General features: G+C 48.6%; 2 protein-coding genes and 1 long non-coding RNA gene across 6 annotated transcripts in view; 2 read left to right on the top strand and 1 right to left on the bottom strand.

Moving 5' to 3' along the window:
- The first annotated feature begins 272 nt into the window (after positions 1 to 272).
- LOC306807075 lies at positions 273 to 13,633 on the top strand. The gene is made up of 3 exons (XR_013775629.1): positions 273 to 1,998; positions 5,242 to 5,413; positions 12,559 to 13,633. It is a non-coding gene; the product is annotated as an uncharacterized lncRNA (long non-coding RNA).
- A 539-nt stretch (positions 13,634 to 14,172) lies between these two features.
- Positions 14,173 to 18,180, bottom strand: IRX3 (iroquois homeobox 3). Its single transcript, XM_079316298.1, has 4 exons — positions 17,520 to 18,180; positions 15,937 to 17,053; positions 15,313 to 15,379; positions 14,173 to 14,608 (listed from the first exon to the last, which is right to left on the bottom strand). Exons 1-4 carry the CDS (start codon positions 17,739 to 17,741, stop codon positions 14,554 to 14,556), a joined length of 1,461 nt encoding a protein of 486 aa, XP_079172424.1. The 5' UTR covers positions 17,742 to 18,180; the 3' UTR covers positions 14,173 to 14,553.
- A 309-nt stretch (positions 18,181 to 18,489) lies between these two features.
- LOC306806849 (uncharacterized protein) overlaps positions 18,490 to 25,847 on the top strand; it is a 125,795-nt gene continuing 118,437 nt past the window's right edge. For 2 of the 4 annotated variants that reach the window (XM_079315944.1, XM_079315945.1), the window contains exon 1: positions 18,490 to 22,856. In XM_079315944.1, coding sequence (XP_079172070.1) covers positions 20,919 to 21,656 — 738 coding nt within the window. In that variant the 5' untranslated portion in view covers positions 18,490 to 20,918 and the 3' untranslated portion in view covers positions 21,657 to 22,856. Of the gene's footprint in view, positions 22,857 to 23,000; positions 23,038 to 23,382; positions 25,142 to 25,847 lie in introns of those variants that run through there. The other 2 variants (XM_079315942.1, XM_079315943.1) reach the window with 2 other exon arrangements.

The raw sequence follows: 25,847 nt of genomic DNA, 5'->3' as shown, positions 1-25,847 counted from the left end.
TATATGGATTACAAATTGAAACAAGTGCACACATCTCGGGATCATTGCTGGCAGCTCTGGTTGCTGATCTGCGATTCTTGCAGGCTCCTGCTTTGTGAGAGGAAGGTTTGGCCTGCCAGGAGCAGCCCTGAGCCCCACCCAGGACACAGGGACTGCCTGGCCACCACACACACAGCTCAGAAGAGCCCTGCAGAGGGACACATCTCTTTGCTTCTCTTGCTTTGGGTTGTCCTCACTCTGGATAGCATGAGCATGGTGATGGGCATGGCAGAGGATGCTTTCACTCTTCCTTTCTTTCCCTACTCCTCCTATCACAGAGTGTGTTGATACATGTGTTTTCCCCTGATCATTTCCTGTAAAGTTGGAGGGTAAAGCCCTCCATCACATGTCATCATTGTCTATAATTACTGTTCTGTCATTGTCCTGGAGAGGAGCTGCTTCTGTCACCCCATCATCAGCTTTCTTCTCATCTTTTTGAAGCTTTGCTTTCTCTCCTAGGTACCCAGGAACAGACTGATGATAGACTCTGTGATGTTTTTGATCTTTCCTCTCATACCCTTGGATCTTACTCACCAATCTTCCTTGCCTTTCTGTCATTGCTAATAAATTTTCATTCTGTTAATGTTATCTGTATGTTAATATCTTTACAGGGAAAGATACCAAAGTAGGAAATATAATTCCAGAAACAAGAGATATTACTTTGGTTTGGCCAGTGTGCATGTTTTTAGCAGTGGTATTTCATGCAAGTCTTCTAGGTATGCATCCTCCCACAAAAGCCACATTTAATGGGCTGTTACCAGGAATGGCAAAGGAAATGTTGTTCTTAATTAGTAAAACCTTGTGTTTCTAAAATAATTTTTATTGTCCCATGCTTGCTCTATCAAGCTGTGGTCAATAAGGTCTGGCCCTGCCATTGTTCTTGATTCTCAGGCAATGCTTTATAATAGTCCCTGTTATTCCTTTTTCCTGACATATTTTATATAAATATTATAAGAATATGTTTGATTTGTACCATCTCATCTAGAACCTTTTAAAATTCCTTCTCAAACTAAAAGCATACCATTGCTTAAAGAAAAATAAGCACAATACCCTTATCACTCTGGTACTGTTTTCTTCTAAAATATCTCCCATTTGGAAGTCTTTACTATAATAACTGGGATATGAGCACAAAGGCTGGAATTTTCCCAAATAAGAAAGCTTTAAGCTGTAACTTCTTAGTACAAAAGCTTCTTTTTTGTTAAATTATATATAAGTATTTTCGGCAGGACCTCCTATGCACAACCATGTGGTGAGCTCTCCCTTTTGCAGTATCAGCTGAAAAATATCTCTTTTATACCATTTATATCAATGTCACTGTTAGAAACAAAGCTTGCTTTACTTTAGAGGGTGAGCCAAAGGTGTCTAGTCAGAGATACATGCACAAAATGTGTGGCTGCTTTTTAGTTTCAGGATCATTGCCCTCTGATCTCACTCACCTCTTTTAATGCTGTGCAGGAACACAAACCCTGGATTGCAGTCTGGGCAAAACACAGGTTGGATGTGAATGAACCAAAAGATTCCCCACACAAATGAGAACATACAGATTCTTTCAATCCATGATACTGCCAACTGCAGACTCAGAGTACTTCCTTTCTTTTGCCCCTTTCTGCACATTTACACCCATATTAAGAGTGAATCCATCTTGTTCTCCAAAAGAAAAAGCTTCTTCTATAACATGTCACTGGCTTCTACAGCTGATATATTTCAGAGAAAAGTGCTCTAAATTCCTTTGGAAATCCCAGTCCCATAGTCCTGTATGGTGGTGCAAAAGCTGCCTTCTGTAAAGAAATTTTAATTTTGCATCTCTCTCCTGGGCCAGCTGGGACACAGCATCTCAAGCAAAACAGAAATCACATTTCCAGCTTGCCCTGCTCACAAAAGGATATGTTTCACCCTCCCAGCAGCACTGATGCCTGCTGGGTCTGGGAGAAGGAACCTGATGATCACACCACTGCTGGGGTCAGTAGTATGTTACACTGCCTATATTTTCTTTTGAACTCTCAAAAATGTGTTTTGCCTTCCCATTGGCAGTATTCCTAAAACACTGATGAGGCTGCAAATACTAAGCTCTTTATGGTTCCAGTCTATATCAGTTAGGTGGGTTTTTCTGTGAGTTTCCCATGAAATTTTTGTAAAGGGTGTGTAAGAAATGCCTGATCCAATGAAGAAAATAGCAACTGATACATTTGTTTTTCAGCATATACATACAGAGTTTAATTTAGCATAGAGAAGCAAGGAAGAATCAAGTATTGTTATGGTAAAACACTTCCTTTCATCTAGAGTTTTATATGATCCCATAATAAATCCAAATGTGCATGATTGTGTTTTCAGAAAGTGAAAATTTAAATTAACAGTGTGGCTAGTACTGGGTTCCACTCTCTGCCATAATCTCAGTAAATTTGAGTTTGTGTAACATGAGTATTCAGAAGTAAAACCTGCATGAAATCTTCCAATTGTGAATGCCTTTTCTTTATAAGAATTTGCAGTGAATCTCTGGAAACTTGCTAAGTCCCCAGGGGGATAAAAATTCACAGATCTAACTAACCCTGAGGGTCATGTTATCACACAGATTAACTATTCTCAACCAATTTCTGAAATGCATTAGGCAGTTAAGGCTTTCTATCAACATTAGTAATGTGTACTTTCTTTTTCTACCTATTTGTCCTTAAATATATTTATTAGGTCCCTGACACTCAGGAACCCTCCTTCCTCTTATTAATCAGCTTCTCACATGTCCCTGAAGAAGCATCTCTATTTCACATGTTCAGCTAATTATTCTTCTAATTATTCCTTTGAAAGGAATCAGTCCACAGTACCACAAATATTAATACATACTGCTACTCCAGAGCATTGTATTTGGAAAAATAGTATAAATAAGTATATTTTTTTCAACCAAAAAAGAAATTTTAATTTTGTTGAATAAAACAAAGGGTGTAATGTTTCCCAGAAGCTGTGTTGCAGACTTGATAAATAAAAGCAGGGCTCTGTAGGAAGTCTGATTCATCAGAATGAAGACTTTTACAATATCTATGTCTCAGATAAGGCCTCTCCTGCTTAAACTGATGCATTCCATGGACAATGGTTGTGTGTGAAAGTTGCCAGGACACTTAGGGTCAATCCCATTATCTAGCTGTTTTCAGGAAAGTAAAGCCTCACAAAGGGATTGCCCATGAACAGAAGGCTGGAGGAGGATTCCTCAGCCACTGAGTCCCATCTCCTGTTCATACAGGCACCATATCATGAAATGCCCAAATTATTATCAAACTGATCTGATAAAAGCAAATAAGTGCTTGTTTTGGGGCTGGGCTGGGTTTTTTATTTTGGTTGCATGGTTTGGGAATTTGTTGTGTTCCAAAGCCTCCCTATTCTGATGGCTTAGAACTTTCTTTTAGTTCCCAGGTATTCGTGGTTCACTTACATCCACTTCTTATGCCAACACTGTCCTATAATTTCGAGCCTGTAATTTGAAATAGCATCTGCAGGACAAGCTTAACTTGCTGGCTCTGTAGTGAGGAACAGGCTGAAATGCCTCTGGGTAAAAGAGTTTGAAGGTGCCTGTGAGGATGGCCCAGGTGACCCTTATATTGAAGGAAAAATCTCTGAAGGAAAGTGTTATTTCCTTCCCAAGCAGCCAGACCATAAATATTTTTCTGTTTCAGAAAGCTTCTGCAAAATGATAGTCTGCTCTTACACCAAACCATTTAATAAGTTTAATTAAATGGAAGCTTATGATAATTAAACCAAAAGCCTAAGGGCCCTGTTCTGTGAGGACTTACTCCTTGCATAAGACCAATTTCCATATAATTTAGACAACAAAATAGCGGAACAGTATTCTCCCATCTAATTTATATGAAATTGGTAATCACCAAACCTGATTTATATTACCCTGTAAACATTCTTCTTGTATCTTAGCAGAAGTGCAATACCTCCAGTACAAGTATTGAAGCAGAAGAGAAAGAAAAGCTTTTTAAAAGGGACCCCCCTCCACACTTAAAAAAGCAAAGCAAAACAAAAAATAAACCACCAAGAAACCCTGAATGTGCAAATTAAACCATAATCTGATAAACTCTGCATGAGGATCAAATATCCTTAAACAAACTCTCTAACATAGTGGGTACTTGTAGGTTCTTCTTTCATAAAAAATTTACATATTTACTTCTTCTGGGTGTTTTCTTGAACTAGTGTTTGTGATCAGTGCTAGAAAAAGCCCCGTGCTCCTTATTTTGGAATTCCTTTCTGCCTCCCCCAGTGTCCCAGAGGAATGGTGCCGTGCATTATCTCCTCCACCACCTGTATTTTTATTGCACTTCAAAACAAAGCTCCAGTACTACAAAGAATCAATGGGGCCTGATTCTTCACCACCTTACTCCAACGTTGCACAAGCCCACTGCAGACAAAGCCATTCTTCTTGCTTACAACAGAAACAGTGGGAAAAGTCCCCAGCTCTCCCTGCCAGCTTGACAGGATGGCAGATTTTGGTCCTCTCCCCAGTCCTGCAGACAACACACATGGAAAGGGGATGATGACCCTTCCTGTTCTCCTCTGCCTCCTGTGCAGCACAGTTGATAACCGAGACTGTTTGGTGACAAACAAACAGTGGTCCCACGTTGAGGAAATCTGTAGGTCTGATAGTTGTAGAAAAGGTGAAGAGGCTGGACACCAAATGCTGCTGTGCACAGCTATTCCCTATTAGATGCTGGTGATTAATTGCTCAGGATTAGAAGATAACCAGGTCAGAGCCTTAGGAAATATACACTTCCCACTGACAGTCAAATAGTAGACACCCATATCTAAAGTCTATTTGTAGAATTAGTGGGGAGGCACTGTCCTTTGTACCATAAACAAGTTGATCATTTCAGTTTATAATGCTCATCCCTCAGTTTCTAAACCTTTGAGATGCTGGCAGTCATAATTCTGACCTGCTGTTTTGCTTGCACTGCACAGCAAATACGAGGCCCAGGGGTTAAAATTCAGCCCAGATGAGCCAGAATTGTACCCTGTAAGACAAGGCATCTGGAAGATCTCACCCTGTTGCTGACTGCCCTACCTATTTGTGGGCTTTGACCCAAGCACAAAGAGAAGCGTTGCATCCTGAGGGTCATTTTTGACAGCACTGAACATGGAAACCCATTTTCTTTACAATCTTCAGAAGTGGCTGACAAAATATCTAAAGTATTCAAAATCTGTGACCTTTTCCTCCAGGCAGAGACTTCGTCATGGTGATCTATGTCTCTGTGGCCCTAAGGCCAGATTAATACAAGGCATCCCCCAAACCACCTGCAGGCTGGAGCTGCCAGGGAGGAGAAGTCTGACTGCTCAAGGGCCCTCACCTGGGGAAGCTGGCCAACCCTGTGCTCAGCAACTGCATTTGCAAGTATGATTCAAAGTCTTCTTAATTATTGGTGTTTAAAGCCTAAAATAGTAGAAAGACAGACTCTGTCACAAGTTTGAAGCTCAAAAGGTAAGTGTGCCATTTGTTTTTTATGTAGGTTTAAGATTAAATAAATAAATAGAAATTGTCAAAGATAGAAATTGAAGGATTGCAATATTTTCCCTATATTATTTCCCTAGAAAGACATCATTACTTGCCCCATTGCATGTTTCCCAGGCACAAATAATACCATTTTTCAGGGAAGTCAACTCCCTACCCTGTATGGAAGAACTTCTTAAATATTATTAGCAGGTTTGCCTTTTCTTAACCTGACTTTTAAGTTTTTAAGATTATAAATGTTCTTGGAGTAGACCAGGACATTAGAACCTAAACTCATTTTAAGTTTTTTTACCCAAACCTGAACCTAGATCTGTACCCCACAAGTCCTCCTCTCTTTATTACAAAATGGAGTGCACCAGATTCAGGTGCTCATCGAAATGAATCAGACACCCCAACACTCCTGGAGGGCTTTTAAACAGTGGATTCAGAATATTGGATCCCAGTAATGTGATGAGTTTCAGAATAATTGAGATGATCCCAGACTGGGGGTAGGAAGGGTATTAGAAACACTTGCATGAGGCTGGGGTAGAAATTTGGATGAGTAAAAGGGAGTTAGGGGAGGAGGATGAGGAGAAGATTAGAGAGGTGATGGTCTCCAGTGGTACCTTCTGCACCTCCACTGAGCCCAGCTCACATGAAAATTGTTACACCCTTGTATGCAGTGCTGCAGGTTACAGATGTGGCATTAAACATTCCCTGTCCATCATGCGAAATATTTGTATTACTTTATTGCAAGCACACTTCTGTAAAGGTCTGAGCTGGATTTTCATTCTTTTAAACACATTCACGTTAAGAGGAATTTTCTGTTTCTAAATTTGCAAGCCCTAACATCCAGAAAACACAAATCTCTTATGTTCTATGTTGCTGAATATGTGGTCCAAGGATCACTCATAAACCCTATAGAGAGCAAAAATTGTATTTGTATCTCAGTTACAAAACTCAGACAAGAAGTCTTCATATTTCTACTGTGTTTTGGTGATGATGGAAAGTCCACGTTTTATGCCAGGCATAAAACAGGGACAACAAAAGTATCTTTTCCCTCTAATACCAAGTCTAAATTTGGCCCATACCATTTGTTAAATGGCTCAGGAAAACACCAATTTATCTTAAAAGAGCAAAGTAGTATGTTACAAATAAGGAAAGGGAGTAGAGAGTGAAAAAAGAGGTAGAGAACTGAGTTCCTGGGCAAAAAGCAGCCCTGCTCACAACCTGCCTAGCTACAGGTCTCACCATCTGGTTCCAGACATATTTACTTTGTTAGTGTAGCAAGTAAGGTAAAAAATATGTCATCTTAGTTCACGTGCAGCATCGAGATTCCAAACTCTGCCGATAAATAATGTACAAAGGTGCGAAAGTACAGTTCTGTTTGTCTGGGCCCCCTGTCAGGGACGTGTGAGGGACGAGGGGCACGGTGCTGCCATGGAGCTGCCACCTGCAGCAGCGTGGCAAGGCAGGAGCACCCAGCTGGTCACTGGCCAAGCACCCCATGCCACTGGCCAGCCCTGGTCCCAGCCCTCTGAGCTGCTCTTCACGGGAAGCATCTCATGTTCCAGCACCTCGCACACACAGCCTGTTTTCTAGGATGTTGGTACCTTGGTGCTATTTTACACTTCCTTCCCAAAATGCTTCAAAGTCTATTTTTTAACACATGTTTATTAAAACTTTCTCGCACTATTCAAAAGAATATTTGAATGGCTGCTCAAAACCCCGCTGCCTAATGACTGCCAACTTGCTGAAGAATGGAGGCAAGGGAGGTTTTGCTTTGGGCAGGGGGGAGAGAAAATAAAGAGAAATCGGCCCAGCTTCAAAGGGCGCATTTCCATAATTGCCCTGTAACTTTGGCAAAATAAATCTGAAGGGCTGAGAAAAGCGCAATCTCTCAGATGAGTGCACTACAAAAGCCCCAGAGATCCCCAGTCCCACTTGTTACTATTCTAATTCAGTGAGAGAATTCGGTCCCTAACCTCAGCAACAAAAGCCATGAAATCACCGTCCTCCCATTCCGATAGCCTATTCCCAAAGAATAAGACCTTATCCAGCCTTTGTCTCCATCCTGCCCACAGACACTCGGTACAAGTTAGGATAGCATTAGGTGGAAGAACAACTGAGTAGAGGTTTTTCAGGCTGGCAATTTAAACCCTTGGTCTCTGGTTCTGGGTTGCAAATGTTTGTACTCCTACATAGCAGGGGGAGATGGGCTCTGTTTCTGACTTGTTTTGTTATCACAAGAAGCCTCTTTTGTAGTTTTTATGTAGTTGAATTTCCATACGATCTGTCTGTCTAAACTTCCCAGATGAATCATGCACATATGAGTTATACAGCAGTTTTCTTTGAAAAGGTGAAAATACCCTCCACAATTGTTCCTAGGATTTAATGCTTGTCCTCAGCGGGACATGAGCTATTTAAAAAAAAAAAAAAAAAAAAAAAAAAAAAAAGGTAATTATAAAAGTAATTATAAATAAAAATGTAGTAATAAAGTGTCTAAAATGGCTTTGCTGGCACAGTCACAGTCCCAACTTTGCAATTCCTTGATGAAAAAATGACTGCTGAATGTGAATAGTAGGTCTTTTACAGCAAAGTCCCAATCTCTCGTCATTTGGCCCCTCTCTGACTTTTTTATTTTCTCAATAAGACGAGCTTTTGTGGCGATGTTCAGTATGGACAATCAGGACAGCCTTATAAAGGGATTGAGAAGGGCATACAAAGGGCTGCGGCAGCATCAAAGCGAGCCCAGCAGCACAATAGAGATGACATTTTTACATCCCAGGGCTGGGGCGGGCAGGGACTGAATACTGTGTCCACAGCGGTGTCAGTAAACAATGAGCAAAGTGGGAAAGGGGTGAAAACACAAGTCAAAATCTTTTTATTGAAGCCCCCTACACATTCATTGGGCATTTTCAGCCCTGCATTTGAAAGCTCTTCCATTTACTTACTTTCCAGATTCCCCTATTTAACTAACTGACTGATGATGGCTCCATTTTGATATCTGAAGAAAAGAATGGGAATGCTTCCTGAAGTGAATATATTAATTCATGAGATTTAATTGCGTCTTATTGGCAGTAAGGAAAATATTAGCTGCATGGTGCTGTTCTTAAAGGAACACTGCCATCTTTAACACCACATTTAAGACCTCTGTTTAAGAAGCCCAGCCTTACCTGAGGTACTAGTCCTGCCTGTGTTTCTTGGAAGCAATGTTTTTCTTTTAGTTTACCAGTTCCCCACATTTAGGTTTGGTTGCTTGGGGATTTTGCATAACAAAACCAGGCTGGACTCCTGTTTAGCTGGTTTCTCATTCCATTTCTTGTATCCAAGCCCAAGGTCTTGGTGTGGTTCAAAGTACCAGTATGGGAAGTTTAAAACCAGAGGATTTAACTCTGGTCATTTAGCCAAACCAGGTAATCTCAGCAACTACACCAGGTGCAGGAGGGCAGCAATGAGCACTGACATTTTCTGCTCATTTTTTTCACCTGCAATTGCACAGAAACATTTCTGTTAGTATCAGGGTGTGATTTAGCACACCAGAGGAAATCTGTCTATCAAGCAAACATTTCTGGCATTGTCTTCTGTAGGAATCCCTTGCAAAAGTCTCCATGTGAGAGGATGAGCACTGGTGCTGCCGTTCAATAGCCATCTCAAGTGTCCTTTTTCATTAAATTATTTTGGAATGGGGCTGGTCTAATCTCCTAGTGAAGCTTTATCTTTCTTGGAAGCAAGTTAGACTGTAACAGAGAAAATCAATGTTTTACTCCTTGTATCTAATTTCACATTACATCTATGTTTTTAGGCACTTAAATTTTACTGCTAAGGTGTCTTGAGTATTGCAAAGTCCAGTGTGAATTATACTAATGATGGCTGAGAAATCCAATAGAGTGAGTCATATATTTGAGAGAGAGATATTTTCTTTTCATTGTTTTGCTTGAAAATAAGTATAATACTTATGTATTAAAACCTCAGGTTTATGCATACCCAGTAAGTAATTTTATTCTAGCCTGGCTAGCTGGCCTACTGACATGCATTTTCACCACTGCTAAAAATAATGAGGAATCCGAGTGACACACATTTATGGCTAGGAGTGCCATCAGATCCCTTGACCTAATTGAGCATGCCTACACACCTTAGAGTGTTTTGCATAACCAACTTAGACAGCAGGAACATTTCCAACCAGATTGATTGACATATTTTATTTCTAACTTAAGCTTAATCAGGACCAAGAATGATTCATTTATACCTTTCAAACTTTAGGAATTGACACAGGAGACAACCAAGCTGCAGACTCCAGTGTAAGCAATCATGCAAAGGCAAAATATAGATTAATATATTTTATTAGTCTACTTAGCTGCTGCAGTTGATGTAATAAAATTAATTAGCTGGTAGGAGAGTTACTTTATTTTATTTTATAAAATAAATGTCAAAGTAGATTTTTTGCAGGAAAGATTCTGTCCCAAATCCCTCCTCCACTAAGGATTTATCTGAAGTCATGTACCACATGCAGAGCTATGGTAAGGTGCAGCTTGGTTTTTTTGGGAAACCAGCTGGATGAGAGCTCATCTCCCAGCAATAACCACACAGACTCTCAAATTGAAAGAGTTTCCGGCTTTTAAGGTGTAAAGTACCTTCAAATAAATATCAGCAGTTTCCATGTGCCATGCCTTAAACAGGAACAAAGCCTAATAGAATAGACTGTAATAAAAGTGCTATTTCCAGCATGTGTGCATGTGGCTGCTCTACGCTGCAAATGTCCTTTAGCACTTTTTAACCATATTCTCTAGTGTGTGTCAGCAAAGAGACTCCATCAGAGTATTTAACATTGCTGGGAGCAAAGGAATAAAGTGGAGTCACTGTTGATTATTACTCATTAGCCACAAGGACATCCACTTAACATGTGAATAAATGAATGACACCATGTCCTAATGGAAATGGCCTCAGTGTACCTTTAAGCAAAATGTTGTTTAATATCTTCCATTTGCTGAATAGTAAAGAGGCCTGTTGGACATGCACAGCTAGCAAGCGGCCATTGTTGCTTTGTTCCAATTTCAGCATTTAATAAAAAAGGATGTTGTCTTGACTGCAGCAAACCTGGGCCTCAAAACCCTGGGTGGCAGCAAAGGCTTGTTCTCATTCTGCAAATTCAGAATTTCACTGGCATACTAAAGGGTTACTGCCCATAAAGCAAATGAAGCCTTAGAAGGTACATGTTCTTCATTATTCTGCTTTACATTCAAACATATAAAACAAAGAACATCTGATATCTTTATTGGTTTTTTCAGATAAAACACAAGCAAGCTATAAGCCTTAATTTTCTTATTACCATTTGTTAACAAGGAAGATAACACTCTCAAAAGTACTTGATTAGGGCTCCCTTTGATTTGTATCTTGTTATGATTACCAGGGCATATATTTTTGTATTATTACTTTAGTACACTGATAGTTTGGATCAAAGTGATAAAAGAGGTATTTTAAAAGTGTAAACATTAACCATACAGGTAAACTAAATAATCTGAAGAGCATTTTGAACACTGACATACTGAAGTACACACTGGGAAACCAGTCATAGCTGAGAGACACGCTCCTATCTGGAAAGCTGTAGTCTGAGCTGGAGGAGCCCTTCTGCTCCCAAACCCTTTCAACAGCAACTTACATACTTGACAAATTTGTTTTTTTAGTACAGTATAACTACTGAGGACGCAGGATTGAAGATATTTGCTCTCTCACATACCTAAAGGCTTGTGATCAGAATCCAGGCCACATATGTCTGCTCTTACGGGAATAAATCAGTTTTAACTAAGGAAAACCACAGCAGGTGCATCAGCTCACGTGAAAGATTTGGGAGGGTATTTTAATGCACGGTCTGATGCCTGATGGTAGAAACGGGGCTGGATCTTTTCCTTACTCGTGGTTTTGCCTGCCCGTCAGCTCTCAGTGCTGCTCGGGGCTGTTCCCCAGCTCTCTCCTGCCTTACCCCGGCCCTGATGGGCACTTTGGCTGCCGTGAAAGGGGAGCTGACACGGCCCGCCGCGCCCGCCGGCCGCTCCCACACAACTGCGGCTGACAACTTGCAAGTCTCTTTCTCCTGCCTCCTCCTCCTCCTCCTCCTCCTCCTCCTCCTCCTCCTCCTCCTCCTCGCCGACGCTTCCTCCGCCGCCCCGCGCAGACAGGGAGCGAGCGGGAGATGATTACATCAATCAGTGTCAGGGCTGGGAGCTGTGATTTATGAATATGCATAATGAGCTCTCACCTTTGAGAAGGACTAGCTAGGGAGATAATTGATTAGACAGGAAAAGAGCAGCCAGCAGAGAGGGAGAAGGGAGAGGGAGGCCTCTCTGTGCTGTCTCAGGCAGGCCTGGCTGGGGCTCCAGCGAGGCTGTCAAACAGACAGGGATTTCTGGAAAAAAAAAAAAAAATACGCGTAGGATTTTTAATTTTTTGTTGAAACACGCATAACAAAATGTTTCCTCACAAAATTAATGGGAATTTTCTCCACATTAGGGAAGCCAAGCAGGCACAAAGGCTGCTTTCCCCCCGCAGGGAAACCAAGTTTTCACTTCCAGAAGCCAAAGGAGCAGCTTTCCCATGGCTTCCACGGCGCTGTTGCAGGAGCATCTCCACGGTCAGAGTGAAGGCAGAGGGCTCTGTGGGGACAGGGAGCTGAGGGCCTCTGTGCAAAGGCAAAGGAGCCTTTAATGGAGGTAGAAAGCTGGGGATGCAATTGTTTTCCCATCATGGTTGCATTATTTTCTTCCATCCCCTTTAAGCATCAGTCTGGCCGCTGTGTGAAAGTTTCTATGGAAAACCCACCAGGATGCCCAGAGGAAGGGGATGTGGAAATTTGCCTCTAGCTTTCTCTCCCCCCACCCCTCCCATTTTAGATGCCATTAATCTTTTTTTTTTTTTTTTTTTTTTTTTTTTTTCCCTCAGCAAGAATTGGCTAAGGAAAAAGAGGCATACAAAGTGCAGAGAGACTGGATAAAATTTACATGAGAAACGATCTGTTTTCTTACCCCCCACCCACAGAGATTCTTCCATTTCAGGAGCCTGTCGGAGCGAAAGAGTGGGAACAGTTCCTGGCGGAAAGACAGAGAGCTGCATGGGGCTGCAAAGCGGCAAATGCTGTTTCTAGGGTGAGCTGTAGCCAGAAAGGACATATGGGGAAAGGAAGAGGACGCAGGGGGGAAAAAGCAGAGATCACAACACTGCTGCAAACTCTGTGGGTCCCTTCCCCGGCCTCCTTTGCTCCCAGCCATTGCTAACAGCAGCTGGGGAGGCTGCAGTGCACACCAGGAGAGGGGTGTCCCTCTCGTAATGCTGGTTGTAATGCAGGGAGAATATTAATTGTGAAACATTAAAACATTATATAAAACGTGTGTATACACGCACACGCGTAGTGTAAACATATAAATAAATCTTATCACTTACAAACGCCTAGGATTTAAAATGTAGTTTATCGGCCTAGTGCAACCCAATCCTATAAATAATACATTCCTATCACTATGACCTCAAAATGTCAATACTGCACAGCCCTGTGCATTTGCATATCTTGTACTGTCTAAACTTGAAGCATGTCAGCTATGTGCTTCTGTTTGTACTTTAACTTCATTTTAACTCTTGCTTCCTAGCTCTGAGCACCCTCCCCCTCTGCGGGGTCTGTCACCAAAACGAGAAAAGCACCAGCTATTTTATCACCACCACTATAATTATGCTGTTTCCAGGACTGTAAGGAGAGGACAGGTAGGGGACACATCTCCCCGGTAGAGAAGGAAAAGCCTGGGACAAAAGCAGGAGGCAGCCGGCCCAGAAGCTCTACCTGCCCCGTCAGCCGGGGGGACGAGCACGGCTATCCGCGGGCACCGGCGGCAGGGCAGGGGAAGGGGAAAGCAGGCGAGAGCAGCCCTCGCCCTCCTACCAGCACTCCCCTTGGGATGGTTTCTGAGCGGGAAGGGAACTTTCCCAGATTGGGCCGATTTCCAGCACCTTGCCGGGGAAGCAAAGCTACAAGTTTTGGAGGCGGCGGCTCCCGGGGCCAGGCGTGCAGAGGCGCAGCCGGCAGCTCCCGGAGCCGGGAGGAGGCGGCCCGGCCCGGCCCGGCCCGGCCCGGCGGAGCGCACCCCGCGCACCCGGAGAGGAGCGGGGCTCCTGCCCGGGGCTCCCCGCGGCACCTCCCGCTCCGGCCGCCACCTCCCCCCGAATGCCAAGCGCTGGGAGCGGGGGGATGCCCCAGCCCCGCCGCTTCGGGCAGCTCCCGCTCAGCGGCACAGAGAGCACCCCAAAACCGACCCCAGGGACGCGCGAAAGTAAGAGGGGAGGGGGCGGCAGAATTAACGCAGCTGCGCTGCCGACCCGCGGCGACTCCCGAAGGTTCCTTTCAATTAACTCCGCGCTGCCCTGCGCTCCGGGGCGGGGGTCAATAGCGGCACCCGGCAGTAGGGCAGTACTGTCCATTGGGCCACGGATCATCTGCCGGCCGCCCCGACCCGCGCACGGACCCGCGCACCGACCCGCGCCCCCTCCGCCGCCGCCGGCCGTGCCGCCTGCAGGGGGCGCTGCGGCTCCAGCGATGTCGCCGCCGCCGCCGCAGGAAGCGCGGCCCGGCCCGGCCCGGCCCGGCCCCGAGCCGCTCCCCGCAGCCGCGCAGAAACAGGCACCGACCCGGAGGGAGGTGGAGGACGGGAGTGCGGGAGGAAAACGACTCCGGAATGGGGGGAACGAGAGTGTAGTCAAAGTGGCAACAGTTTATTTATTAGCCAAAAATATATACTTTCTTGTACAATTTGGTTCACACATATGTACATTTTTACGGTATGTACAAAAAACAAACAACAACAACAACCAAAAAAAAAAGGGGGGGGAACACCTAATTCTCACTGGACTTTCGAAAAAATCTCACAGCTCAGCTAACCCAGGTGATAGTACAGAAGCGGGTATTTTTTTTCCTTTCGAGTTTTAATATACGGACATGCTTACAAGTTGTAACTATACAGAGATTTTTTTCTTTTTTTACAATCATTACAACAACAATAAAAAATTAACTATGATGATGAGAGCGCCGATAGAACCATAGCGGCGTCAAGTTGGTTCTGGGGCCTGGAAAAAAAATGACACAGAAAAAAAATATTTTTAAATAGTATTTCTAGTGATCTTGGGCTGGCACAATATTTGTAACTGCAGGTAGCTCTGGTTTTGTTGTTGTTGTTATTGTTTTAATAGATTTATAAAGATAATAAAAAGTTTTTAGAGTGACTTATAGTAAATGTATTTAGCTATGAAAACACGGCGGGCCCGATCCCCGTGCTTTCAATCAATCAAAAGGGTAATTGTTTTCTCATTGAAATTGAGTGACTGCTACGCCAAATTTGGGGCGGCAAGGCTCAGCCTCTTCAGCTTTCATACTCTGTGTGCGTGCTTTTGTTTCGCTTTCATTATATTTTTTCATTTATATTTTATTTTACTATTTTCTGCTGCCTCGGTGCCTCTCCCCCCGGCAAAGCGACAGCGGCGGGTGGTGATGGGCTCTGCGGGGGGCTCAGGGATGTGCTCCCGGGCCAGGGGCGACCCGCGCCCGGGCTCCGCAACCGCGCAGCCCCAGCGGCCCCGAGCGCAGCCCGGCCTGCCCGCGGGCCACAACGGAGAACAGCAAAGAAAATAGATAAACAGAATAACCCACCACGCACGCAGAGGAAGAACAAGAAACCGCCCTGGAAAAGGAACCTAAAGAAGCGGAGAAAATAAGCTAACCATTTACAAGAGCCTCCATACATCCCGAGGAGACGGAGGGAGCCATCTCTTACCGCCTCTGCACTGGCTGGAAAGCTGTCTTTAGTAACTTTTTCTCTACTTCCAAGGCACTAGATCGATCTAAAAAGAGAAGGAAAAAAAAAAAAAAAAAAAAAAAAAAAAAGCGTTCCTTTATAGCCTCTGTTTTATTCCTCCCATCCCTGAATTAAGCCTCGAGATTTAAGCTCCTTTCTCAGCCAGTTGCAAATACGACACAACGACTGCTCTGCTTGCAGAAGTGACCGTCAGAGAAAACACACTGACCCCGCAGCGAGCCTGACCTGGCGGCCGGGTCCTTCACGCAAAAGCGACAACAAGAGCAACAAAAATTATCTCCGTTGGAGCAAGGTAATTCTCGGGGATCGAGATTACCCCGGCCAGGAGACCCCCGCCACCGCCCCTGGGGCCCCGCGGCCGCCCGCCCGCCGCCACCTGCGCCCCGACGGCTGCTCCGCGCCGGGCCGGACCGCGCCGGGCCGGGGGCACCTTCAGAACCGCGCGGGGCCGGCGCTCCCCGCCGCGGCCGCACGCACCGGCCCCGCCGGGCCTCCCGCGCCGCTCCGCTCCGCTCCGCACCGCCGAGCCCCCCGCGGCGGCCGCCGGCCCGGCCCGTCCCCGCCGCGTCCCTCAGCGGTCACCTGCTCCGACGGGCTCCGCGCTCTGCGCCTGGTCCGCGGGCCGCGGGAAGGCGGCGGCGGGGGGGGCGGCGGAGGCGGCCCCCAGCCCCAGCAGGTGGGGAGTGTTCAGTAAGGCCAGCGGGTGCGGGGGGTGGTGGTGGTGGTGGTGGTGGTGGGCCGGGAACGCGCGGTTGGTCCAGTTGGGGAACTTGCCCAGGGGGCAGGAGGAGACGAGTCTGTGGGGCGGCGGGGTGGGCAGCGGCAGCGGCTGGGGGGCGGCCGCCGGTGGAGAGCCGCCGCCGGGAGACTTGCGGGGGTTGTCCGGGCTGGTGGCCGTCTCGGCCAGCGACCAGATCTTGGGTTTCGGCAAGGCGCCGGCCAAAGCGCCGTCCGTCGGGGAGGACGCGGCGGAGGAAGAGGCAGAGGAGGGGGGCGAGAGGTGGGGAGGCGGCGGCGGGAGCGGCGGCTTGAGGGGCTCCGGGCCCACGGCTGCGGCCGTGGCGGGCAGCTCGCACTTGTGGTGGTGGTGATGGTGGTGGTGGTGGTGCAGGTGGTGGTGGCGGAGGTGGTGCGGGTCCCCCTCGGAGGCCTTGTCGTAGCGCTCCTCGGAGCCGGGCAGGTCCTCGAAGCCTTCGGATCCCTCGGAGTCCGTCTTGGAGTCAGAGTGCAGGAGGTCGGCATCCTGTAGATCGTCCTCGAGCTCGTCCTTGTTGCTTTCGATGTTCTCGGTGTCGATGTTCTCGAGGTCGATCTCCTCCTCGTCCTCCCTCTTGTCCTCTTCCCCCTCGTGGTCGCTCCCGTAGGAGTTGCCCTCCTCGTCCGTCCTGCTGCGGGGGGCCCAGGTCATTTTGTTCTCCTTCTTGAGCCGCCGCCGCGCGTTGGCAAACCAAGTGGAGACCTGGGTGAGGGTCATTTTGGTGATGATGGCCAGCATGATCTTCTCGCCCTTGGTGGGGTAGGGATTTTTCCGGTGCTCGTTGAGCCAGGCCTTGAGGGTGCTGGTGCTTTCCCGTGTGGCGTTCTTGGGCCGGGAGGGGTCCCCGAACTGGTACTGCCCGTAGGGGTAGAAGGCAGGGTGGTGGGGGGGGAAGGCGGCGTGCTGCACCCCCGGGCTCTCCTTCAGCTCGTACTGGGCGCCCTGCAGCGAGAGGGAAGGGGCGGCCCGGCTGAGATGGCGGCCCGGGCCCGGGTCCGCTCGGTCCCGCTGCCGCTACCGCTACCGGAGCGGAGCCCGTCGGCACCGGCGCGGCGGCCGGGCCGCGCTGCCTCCCCCACCGCGGAGCGCGGATCCCGGGCGCGCTGCGGCCCCGGCAGCCCGGGCCCCGCCGGTGCCTCGGCGGCAGGACCGGCTCCCCACTGCCGAGTGCGCCCGGGGCCGCCGGCTGCTGGGGCCGGTCCCCGCCACCGTCAACCCCCCGTGCGGACGCTGCGGGGCCGCCGTTCCAGCCCTGCCCCTCTCCGGCGGCTCTCCGGGGCAGGGCGGCGATAGCGCCCGTCTCTCCCTTGACAGCCCTCCCGGCGTCTCCCCCGGCTCCCCCCGGGCCGATCCCCAGCGCGAACCGAGCGCCCCGGGGAGCGAGCGGCGAGCCCCGGGGGCCTCTTACCAGCTGGGGGAAGATGGGCAGCTCTGCGGCGTAGGGCAGGAAGGCTCCGTAGCCCTGGGCGGCGGCGGCGGCGGCGTAGGGCGCGCCGTACATGGAGGAGAGCACGTTGGAGAGGGTCCCGGACGGGGCCAGCTCGGCGCCGCCGCGGGAGCCGCCGCTGCCCGGGCGCTCCGCCGGGTAAAGCGGCCTGATGTACTGGTAGCCCAGCTGGGGGAAAGACATGGTGGGGGAGCGGGGTAGGGGAGGGGGGAGGAGGAAGAGGAGGGGGGGGAGACGAGAGGAAGAAGGGAGAGAAAGGGGAGAAAGTAGCAGGGCCGGGAGCGGAGGAGGGAGCCGGGTCGCTCGCCCTCGCCGGCCGCCCGCACTTTCAGCGGCTCCCGCAAACTCCGGCAGACATGGGGGGGAACCGGGGGTGCGCGGAGGCCGCGGGCTCCCGCCTGTCCTCGGCCGCCGCGGTAAACGATCCGATCGCTTCTTTCTTCTCTCACTTTTCCTATTGATCTGAGTGGACCCAGGTCAGGTCCTAACAGATTGCCTGAGATTATTGGGACTCTGGGCTCTGATTGACATTTCTAGTCTCTCATAAGCCCCTCCTATTTCTTTTAAGTCTCTCTCTGCCTCCCTCTCTCTCTCATGCCCAGAGCTCGCTCTCGCCGGGTTTGTCACTAGCTGCTTTTTCACCCCCCCACTTTTTTTTTTTTTTCTAAATCTGTTTACTGACGTCGCGATCTTTTATTTGAGTTGCTTTCAAATCTCGTTTTAGCGATCGCCAATCAGTTGTGTGTTTTACAAAGGTTTAACCCTGCCTCATGGTATTCTAATTATATAGAGATAGATTTAGATATAATTTCTTTCTTAACCCCCCCCCCCACCCAGAGCGTAGGAAGCCGGGGTGTCATTTGTGAGCAGTACACGAGAGGGACAGGGAAAAGTTGTGACATTTAAAAATAAAGGCTCACACCAACACCATCCCCCAGTCCTCCTTTTCACGTTTTTAGATGTACAACCTTTCCTTGCCCAGATTTGTTTTATTTTCTTTATTAAGATATTCCCTTTTTCCCTTCCCCCGATCTGGCCCTTGCGAGGGTTACATTTCCTAATACAGATTTAAAGTCTATTGCATTTTTTAAATTTGCATTTCCAGAACTACCTTGAAATTTTTCCTAATGTACTGGATCTTTAAGGAGTTCTCTACATTTTGTCTGGGCTAACAGTGCGCAGATACAGTGGAAAAGCTAAGTTAATTTTCCTCCTAATAAGGGACTTCAAAGAGTTGTAGGTCACAATTTTACATCAAAGGCAGAAAAGAAGGCAAATTAAAATCTTAACAAAGGAGAGACGGGAGCAGCCCTCTGGGCCATTAGTAAATAAGTGGTGTGAAAAAAGGGACAATGACAGGCACTGGAATTAAACTCATTAACACCTTTTTGTCTTGGTGCGAAATCTCTAATTAGGAAATTTATGATCATTTTGCTTATTCCCTCTGTTCTGAATCACTACAAGGCTAAGAAGGAAGTACCTGGTACGTGCAACATTTGCAAAGGGAGAAGTGGTACGGGTTTGTAAGGAGCTATTGGGAAGGAGTCAAGATACGGTTTAATTACAGAATAGGGTTTGGGGTTGTTTTTATGATCCACACATTTTAAATTACGGTTTGTATTTTGTTACTGATGTTGTTGCTGCGCCCCCCCCCCCCCTCCTTTCCTTCTCTGAAACCAGCGTGAGTTGCAATTTAGCCTTTTAAGAGTAGTTAAAATACAGTTCAATCACGACGCGTCTTTGGCAAGCGCCAGTGTGCCCTGCTCCGCTGCTGCGGGCAGAGGAAGAGCCTGGGCTGGAATCTAAAAAGTCATCACAGCCTGTGGGAAGAGGAGACTTGAACCTGCCAGCGTTATCTGCTTTTTAAAATACTCGGTGTTTAAATAAAACAAAAAGTTTGAAAGGTCTGTTGAGGAGTGGCGGCTGAAGGAGAGCCGTTTAACCGTATTACCCTCTCTTCCTAAATACTCTCTGGATTTATTGCCTTTAAAATATGATTTAGGTACAATATAACCACTGTGCCCACAGTATGGATTTTTATAACTACATTTCTTTAAAAATGAAATTCATGTCAGATTATGCAGTTAAAGGAATCGACCTTGATAGCTTGCTATAATAAAACTGTATCAGCTTGTAATAAATGCGGATTATAGCAAAGCAAGCTCTAGAATTAAAATTCCCTGAATCAATATATGAAAATCTGTAGGAAACATCTCTAATCGTATTAAGTTCATCTTTATAGCATTTCCTATCTGCTAATCTAGTGCAAAAACAACTCTGGGTTGGAGGAATTTATTTTCTTCTATTCAATGTTGGTGCTTTTGATAGTACAGAGCAAGGGAGATAAAAATATTAAATTCAGTTATAGGTTTATTTCTTTTTTACTCAAAAGGAAAACAGGCAGCGAACGCCACGTCCTGATGTGCTTTAAACTTTTCCGTAGAGGCAGCGCCTGCTGGGACAACGCGATGTCGAGGGGGTCGGGGGAGAGTTTGGGTGCAGACCACAACTTTTAAAAATACCTGCTTCGGAGAGCAAAGGGGCGGATATGACACTTGGGATAAATCCGTTGCCGTTTGACGTGCTCGCCGCTCTGGTGTTACAGTCGGGCTGTGCTCCCCACGCGCGGGTACGGGGCTACAGGCGTGTCCCACAAAACCCGACCCGTCTTTTTGTGGCTGCACGTCTGGCGCGGAGTGTCAAAGCTGGCGGGATTATTTTCTGATTTTTAATCAACAGCACAATCAATATGAGTTCTTCCCCGTGGGAGCCGCCGGCAGCGGCGGGCGGTGCTGGTGTGGGGACGGCCGGGGGGTGTCCCCGGAGCCGGGAGGGGGTACCGCGGGCAATTGGCGGTGGGCAGCCGAGAGGGATACACGGGAGAAGGGAAATTTATGGGTGCAAATGGACCCAGGTCAGGGTGGGGGTGAGGGATGGTTTATTAATGGGAAAGAAACTGAGAGGAAGCATAGCTGTACCGAGTGGACAGGAGGAGAAATCTGTAAGGATGCCGTTCTTCTCTGAGAGGGAGGGAAAAGAAAGCTGAGAAGACAGCAAACGGTGGGAAAGAGTAGGAGGAAAGAGACGTCTTCCTTCCTGGGCTGCGGGAGCGATGCCCACGGCGAGAAGAGCCGCACGGCTCTGGCAGCGGGAGGGCCGGTGCGGGACGGGACGGGGCGAGCGCCGGGCTCGGGGCGGCTGGGGCCGGGAGAGGAGAGGAGCTCGGCGGGGCAAGGCGAGCGGGAAGCGGCGGCGGGGACGGGCAGGGAACGGAGAGAAGCCCGTTCCCCACGGAGGAGGATATCGCAGGGGAAAAGCGAAGCCGAGCGGGAGTCTCTTTGCCTGCTCAGCCGAAGGGAGATGAGAAGGAGAGGCTGGAGCCGGCCCGTCCTGCAGCGCGGCGAGGGGAGCGGCGGCGCGGGGCCCGACGGCCGCCACCCCCGGGGAGCCGCGGCGGCGGAGCGCTCCTCGGCCGGCAGACACGTGTCTCCTGGCCGGGACCTGTCAGAGCAGGGAGAGCGGGTCCTGATTTATCACCCGAAACACACAAACACACACACACCCCCGCCCGCCCTCCCCCCGGCCTCGCCTCCCGCCTCTCCCGGCGGCTCACAGCGTCGCCGAGCTAAAACCGAACCTCCCTCCGGCGGCCGCGGGGCGTCCCCGATCCCGCAGCCGGCTCTGGGGCTGCGGAACCGGGCACCCTCCGTGGGCAGCATCGCCCCGACCCCCATGCCCCCGGGACCCTCCTGTCGGTCCTTGTGGCTCACGCCCCGCCGCGCCCCTCTCCGCCAGGTCGCGGGGGACCGCGGGGACGGAGGCGGCCTTGGCCCCGGGGTGTGTCTCTGCCCAGTCAGTGCCCGTCTGGGCAGCCGAAGGCTGTTTGTTGGAAGTTGCGGGAGAGCTCCGGGAGGTTTCAGGCTGACCCCCGCGGGATACCGGGGTGAGGGCAGGGTGGGAGCTGCCCCGAGCCACAGCACACGAGGGACGGGGCGCAGCCACCGGGGAAAGGGGGGTAAACAAACAAGTGGGATTAGGAGAAGGGCCGCAGTAAAACAAGAGTTAAAATATAGAGGGAAAGATCAAAGCGCTGGGTAAAAGACTCTTCAAATTACACGTTTGAAGCTTTTCCATAATTCCAAGGCGACAGATAGATAACAAGCTGCACATTCCTTATCACATATGGAATCAATCTGAAAGGAGTCTCTTGATCAGAATCTGTTAATTGCGGTGACATATGATTTGGAAAGAAAACACAATTAATGACCCTTCATGTTAAGACTTTGGGACGAGGCCACTGACAATCCGCACTCTGCAGCCAACGTTAACTATTATTGGTAGTAGTAGTAGTACTAGTAGTAAACTACTAAAGGGAGATATTCTTTGAGCCTCGGCGATTTGTTTTGTCTCTGTTCCCGTTGCATGTTCCTTCAGAAGGGGGAGGAGAAGAGAAAGGGACACGAGTGCCTGCGTGCCTTTCCTTCAAGGTTTGGGGAGCTAAAATGATTTAGTACCTTGTCTGTAAATCTAATGACCTAAGGTGAGAAAAAATACTTCATCTTTTATTATTACCATTTGTGGTGAGCGTTACCAGGAAACAGCAGAACCCTTTTGAAATGGTAAATATATGTATCCATTTAAAACCCATTATTGCTGAGATTTTCCCAAAGAGAAATAAGGCAAATCCGCCCAATCTCATTTTCTAGCGCCCTCTGTCCACAGCTCCCCTTGGCTTGGCCGCCCCTTCCCAGGCGCTGGGACCGTCGAGCCTCGGCGGAGCCTTCCTGGGTGCTCTGGGTGCGGGGAGGGCCCGCAGCAAGAGTGGGTGCTCCGCGCCTCTTAATGCACCACGCGTTCTGTAATGTTAGGAGAGGAGGTAGCAACATTTTCAAAAGCTTTACTCTGTCATTAAAAGGTATTGGCTTTGTTTTAGAAGGGGGAGGGAGAGGTTCATTTGAAGGTTAGAAAGCATACACTTTAATAGGATCGAAGTGAAATTAGTTAATAAGAAAATGCTGGCCAGAAGCTCTCCGGGCTTTTAAGTGCTCTCCAGGCCATTTAGGGAAATTGAATAAGAACAGACTCTACTACCTGCAGCCCCAACTATTATCTCCAGTTTTGCACAGAGGCGAGAAGGGAAAAATAGTGCCTGAGAGACCTGAAGTCCCGAACACCTCCTGCCAACCTATTTCCTCGAGAAATAATGCCCCCTTTCTGCTCGCAGGCGTGTTCTCCTCCAGCTTCTTCCGCTTTTAAGCAGCTCAGGCTTCAGTGTGTACCACAAGGGGGTAAGCAAAGGTAAGGGGCTATCGGCAGATGCCAAAATCTGCCGGGGCAGCTCTGAGTTACCGCCATAACAGCCTAGTTACCACTGGGGCAAAACTGGCCTCTTAATTTCTCTGTCTTTTTTTTTTTTTTTTTTTTTTTTTCCCCATCATTGAGGTGCTTTGTTGATTTGCGTTCGGTCCATTGCCAGTAGGTCAGTATATTGTGTTACCCAACTTCCGATCTGCTCCCTTTCTCCCTGCCTTTAAACTTTATAGGTTTTAGAGGTGTTAATAAAACCTTTCCTTTAGTAAACCGTTCATTAGAAACCCCACCGAAACCTGGAAAGACTTCAGGGAAAAAAAAAAGAGAAAAAAAAAGTAGGAATGATAGGTTGGGAAAAGGCTTTTGTCCAAAAACTGCATAATTGCCGTGAATCTTAGGAAACATTAATCTTTATAGGAATTTGTGATTCATATCTGTGGTTTGACCGTTTAGGTGATTTACAATCTGTTAGTGCAATTCACTAATTTTATGCCAATATATTTTATGCGCCCAGTTAGGTTTTCCGTCGCCTATGGGATTGAGTGGCCGGTGTTCTTTGCCGGTGTCAGCGTGGCTCTGCGAGGCTGGTCCCGGCGCAAAGTGCTCATAGCTGCAGGAAACTTCCCCTCCACGTTTTCCTCGTCTGCAGCCCCGGCTCTTATCCTTCGGGCCGGGACCGTCCCCACCTTCCTCCGCTGGTGAGAGGGAGGATGTCCGCGGCTCCGGAACCTGCTCCGGCTGAAGAGCTGTAGCCTTCTTAAAACCGAAGCCGAGGCTATCCTGGTTTCTCGATCTTTACCAGCGGGTTTAAACCCAGATTATTGCTCCCTGCTGGTCCGTTCCCTAGCACTCCCTCGGGGGAGCCTCCGGCACGGTACAGCGGGGAGCCGGTCCCGCCCGGCACTGCGGGGGCTCACGGCTCCCCACGGCCTCCCGCCCCCGGGCCGCCGCCGTGGGAGGATATCCTTCTGACTTTCCCGGAGGAGACCCCCTTCCCTCTTCCCCAGCCCCCCGGGAGGTGTTTTCCCCCGGGCTGGGGCCGGTGCATCCGGTTTTATTGCGAGGACAGGGGCGGCTGGAGGAGCCGTGCGTGGAAAATGCAGCTCAAACGACGCCTCCGGAGGCTTTCGGTGTGGCAGCGAAATGGGGCATTCCTCGCGTGGGGTGTTCCACACTCTCCGGCCGCCGCATGGGAGAGCCGCGGATGGGGGATGGCTCTGTGTAATTTGTAACCGGGTTTATTAGCTGGAGGGGAAAACACAAGCGAAGAAAAGGAGCAGCAGCTGCGCTGAAGATAACACTGCGCGGAGTCTAATCTTGTGACACAATCATTAATTACTATTGTATTAATTACTATTTTTCCAAAACAGTCCCTTCCCGGAAGAGCTTACAGCCCACATCTGCTGTGTAATGATACTCTGGGTAGAGAAACGATTCCTCCATTAGGTCCCAGGTAGCGTTTACAAATGGCAACACCTACAGTATCAGAGCCCGTCATCTTGCAGCCTGAGGTTTTCTGTCCCATCGGCCTGGCTAGGGTGATTTTGATGCCGATAAAATACATTTAAATATTAAAGTCTTTATTCACGTACATATTCCGTCCAAACTTTCAGATCATGGTGGCGTAACTGCTTTATTCGCTCTTCATCCCACGGATGCTGCCTTATATCAGTAACAAACAAGCATTGATTTTATGGTAAAGTCACTTTGGGATGGGAATGAGTAACTCCAGGCAGTGCTATCACTGTATTACATGGAAATGGCCCAGGTAACAAGATGAACATTGATTCAGCATTATGTTTGATCAATAATGAAATAAGTAACTTCAGGGCCAAATTAAAATGCAAGCTGGCTTAACGCTGCCAGCTTCTGGGCTAAGTGACAAGGCTAATTCAGCAGGGAAATGGCAATATTTGCATTAGAGGCTGCATCTGTTGTTTGGTGGAAGAGGCTGGATCTGCAATAACGCAGGATGGAACTGCAGGGAGCAGGTTTGAGGAGAGCCCCGCCGGTGTCGGGCCGGTGTGTCCGGGTCCTACCGGGGCAGCGCCGTTTGCTTCGGGGTCCCTCCGACTCTTGGCCGCGACATCAGACATTGCCAAAAAACCCCAAACACTTCAGGGCGGTTACCAGCACCCCAGCGCGCTCCGGTTGGCAGATAACCAGGTGGTGTTAGCACTTAGCGAAGGAAATAAGCTGCTGTAACCTCCTCGGCGGGAGGGAACGGAGCGTCCTGGACGTGAGCAAGTGAGGGGAAGTGTCGGAGGCGATGGGTGGGAACATGTCCTGAGCTCCCCGCATGGGCGGCCTGCGGCCCGCTTTATCCTCTGCTCTCTATGAGCATTTCCACATCTCCGCCAGCGTTACCGGGACAGGGACATGTTTCGATTCCCAGTAGCGTTTGTCGCCTTAAGCTGGCACGGGGGAGAGCCAGCGAGGACTAAAACTCTATTGGGGTGGAAACTGTCAGGTTTAACCCCCAAACCAGAGCCGGGGCTGTGGGAGAGCGAAGTCCGCGGTGGTTCCCGGGGAGCTCCGGCATTCCATACCCAAGAGATTTTTAGCAACGGGGGGTGAGGGGCAAAGAGAGTCCGGGGCTGGGAGGGCAGGTGTGTGAGATGAGTAGAGTGTGGACAGGCATGGAAAGACAGGCAGCTGGCGTGCGACATAAACTGGTGACACCTAGCACTGGGATATTTCCCTACGTTGCATTTTTAAAGATAATTTTTAAACATTTCCTCCAATGTAGGGGGAAAAAAAAGGTCTCCCTCCGAATGAAAAGGAGACACCTCTCAGTGCAGCCCTAACATGAGGGTGTCGGGGCCATGTGTGCTTTTACCCCACTGGAAACTTGCTCAAGGCAGAAAGAGCTGCTGCTGTCACCGGGGAGGGGACCAAGCCTGGCAGGAGCAGGGGACACCTCAATGCGGCCACGGCCCTGGCTGTTTTTCCACTCGCCTGGTCTGGCGCTGCCGCCGG

The sequence above is a fragment of the Erithacus rubecula genome (assembly GCF_903797595.1).
Source record: "Erithacus rubecula genome assembly, chromosome: 12".
NCBI lineage: Eukaryota > Metazoa > Chordata > Aves > Passeriformes > Muscicapidae > Erithacus > Erithacus rubecula.
Note: the sequence above shows the minus strand (reverse complement) of the source record. Positions and strands in the feature narration are given on the sequence as shown.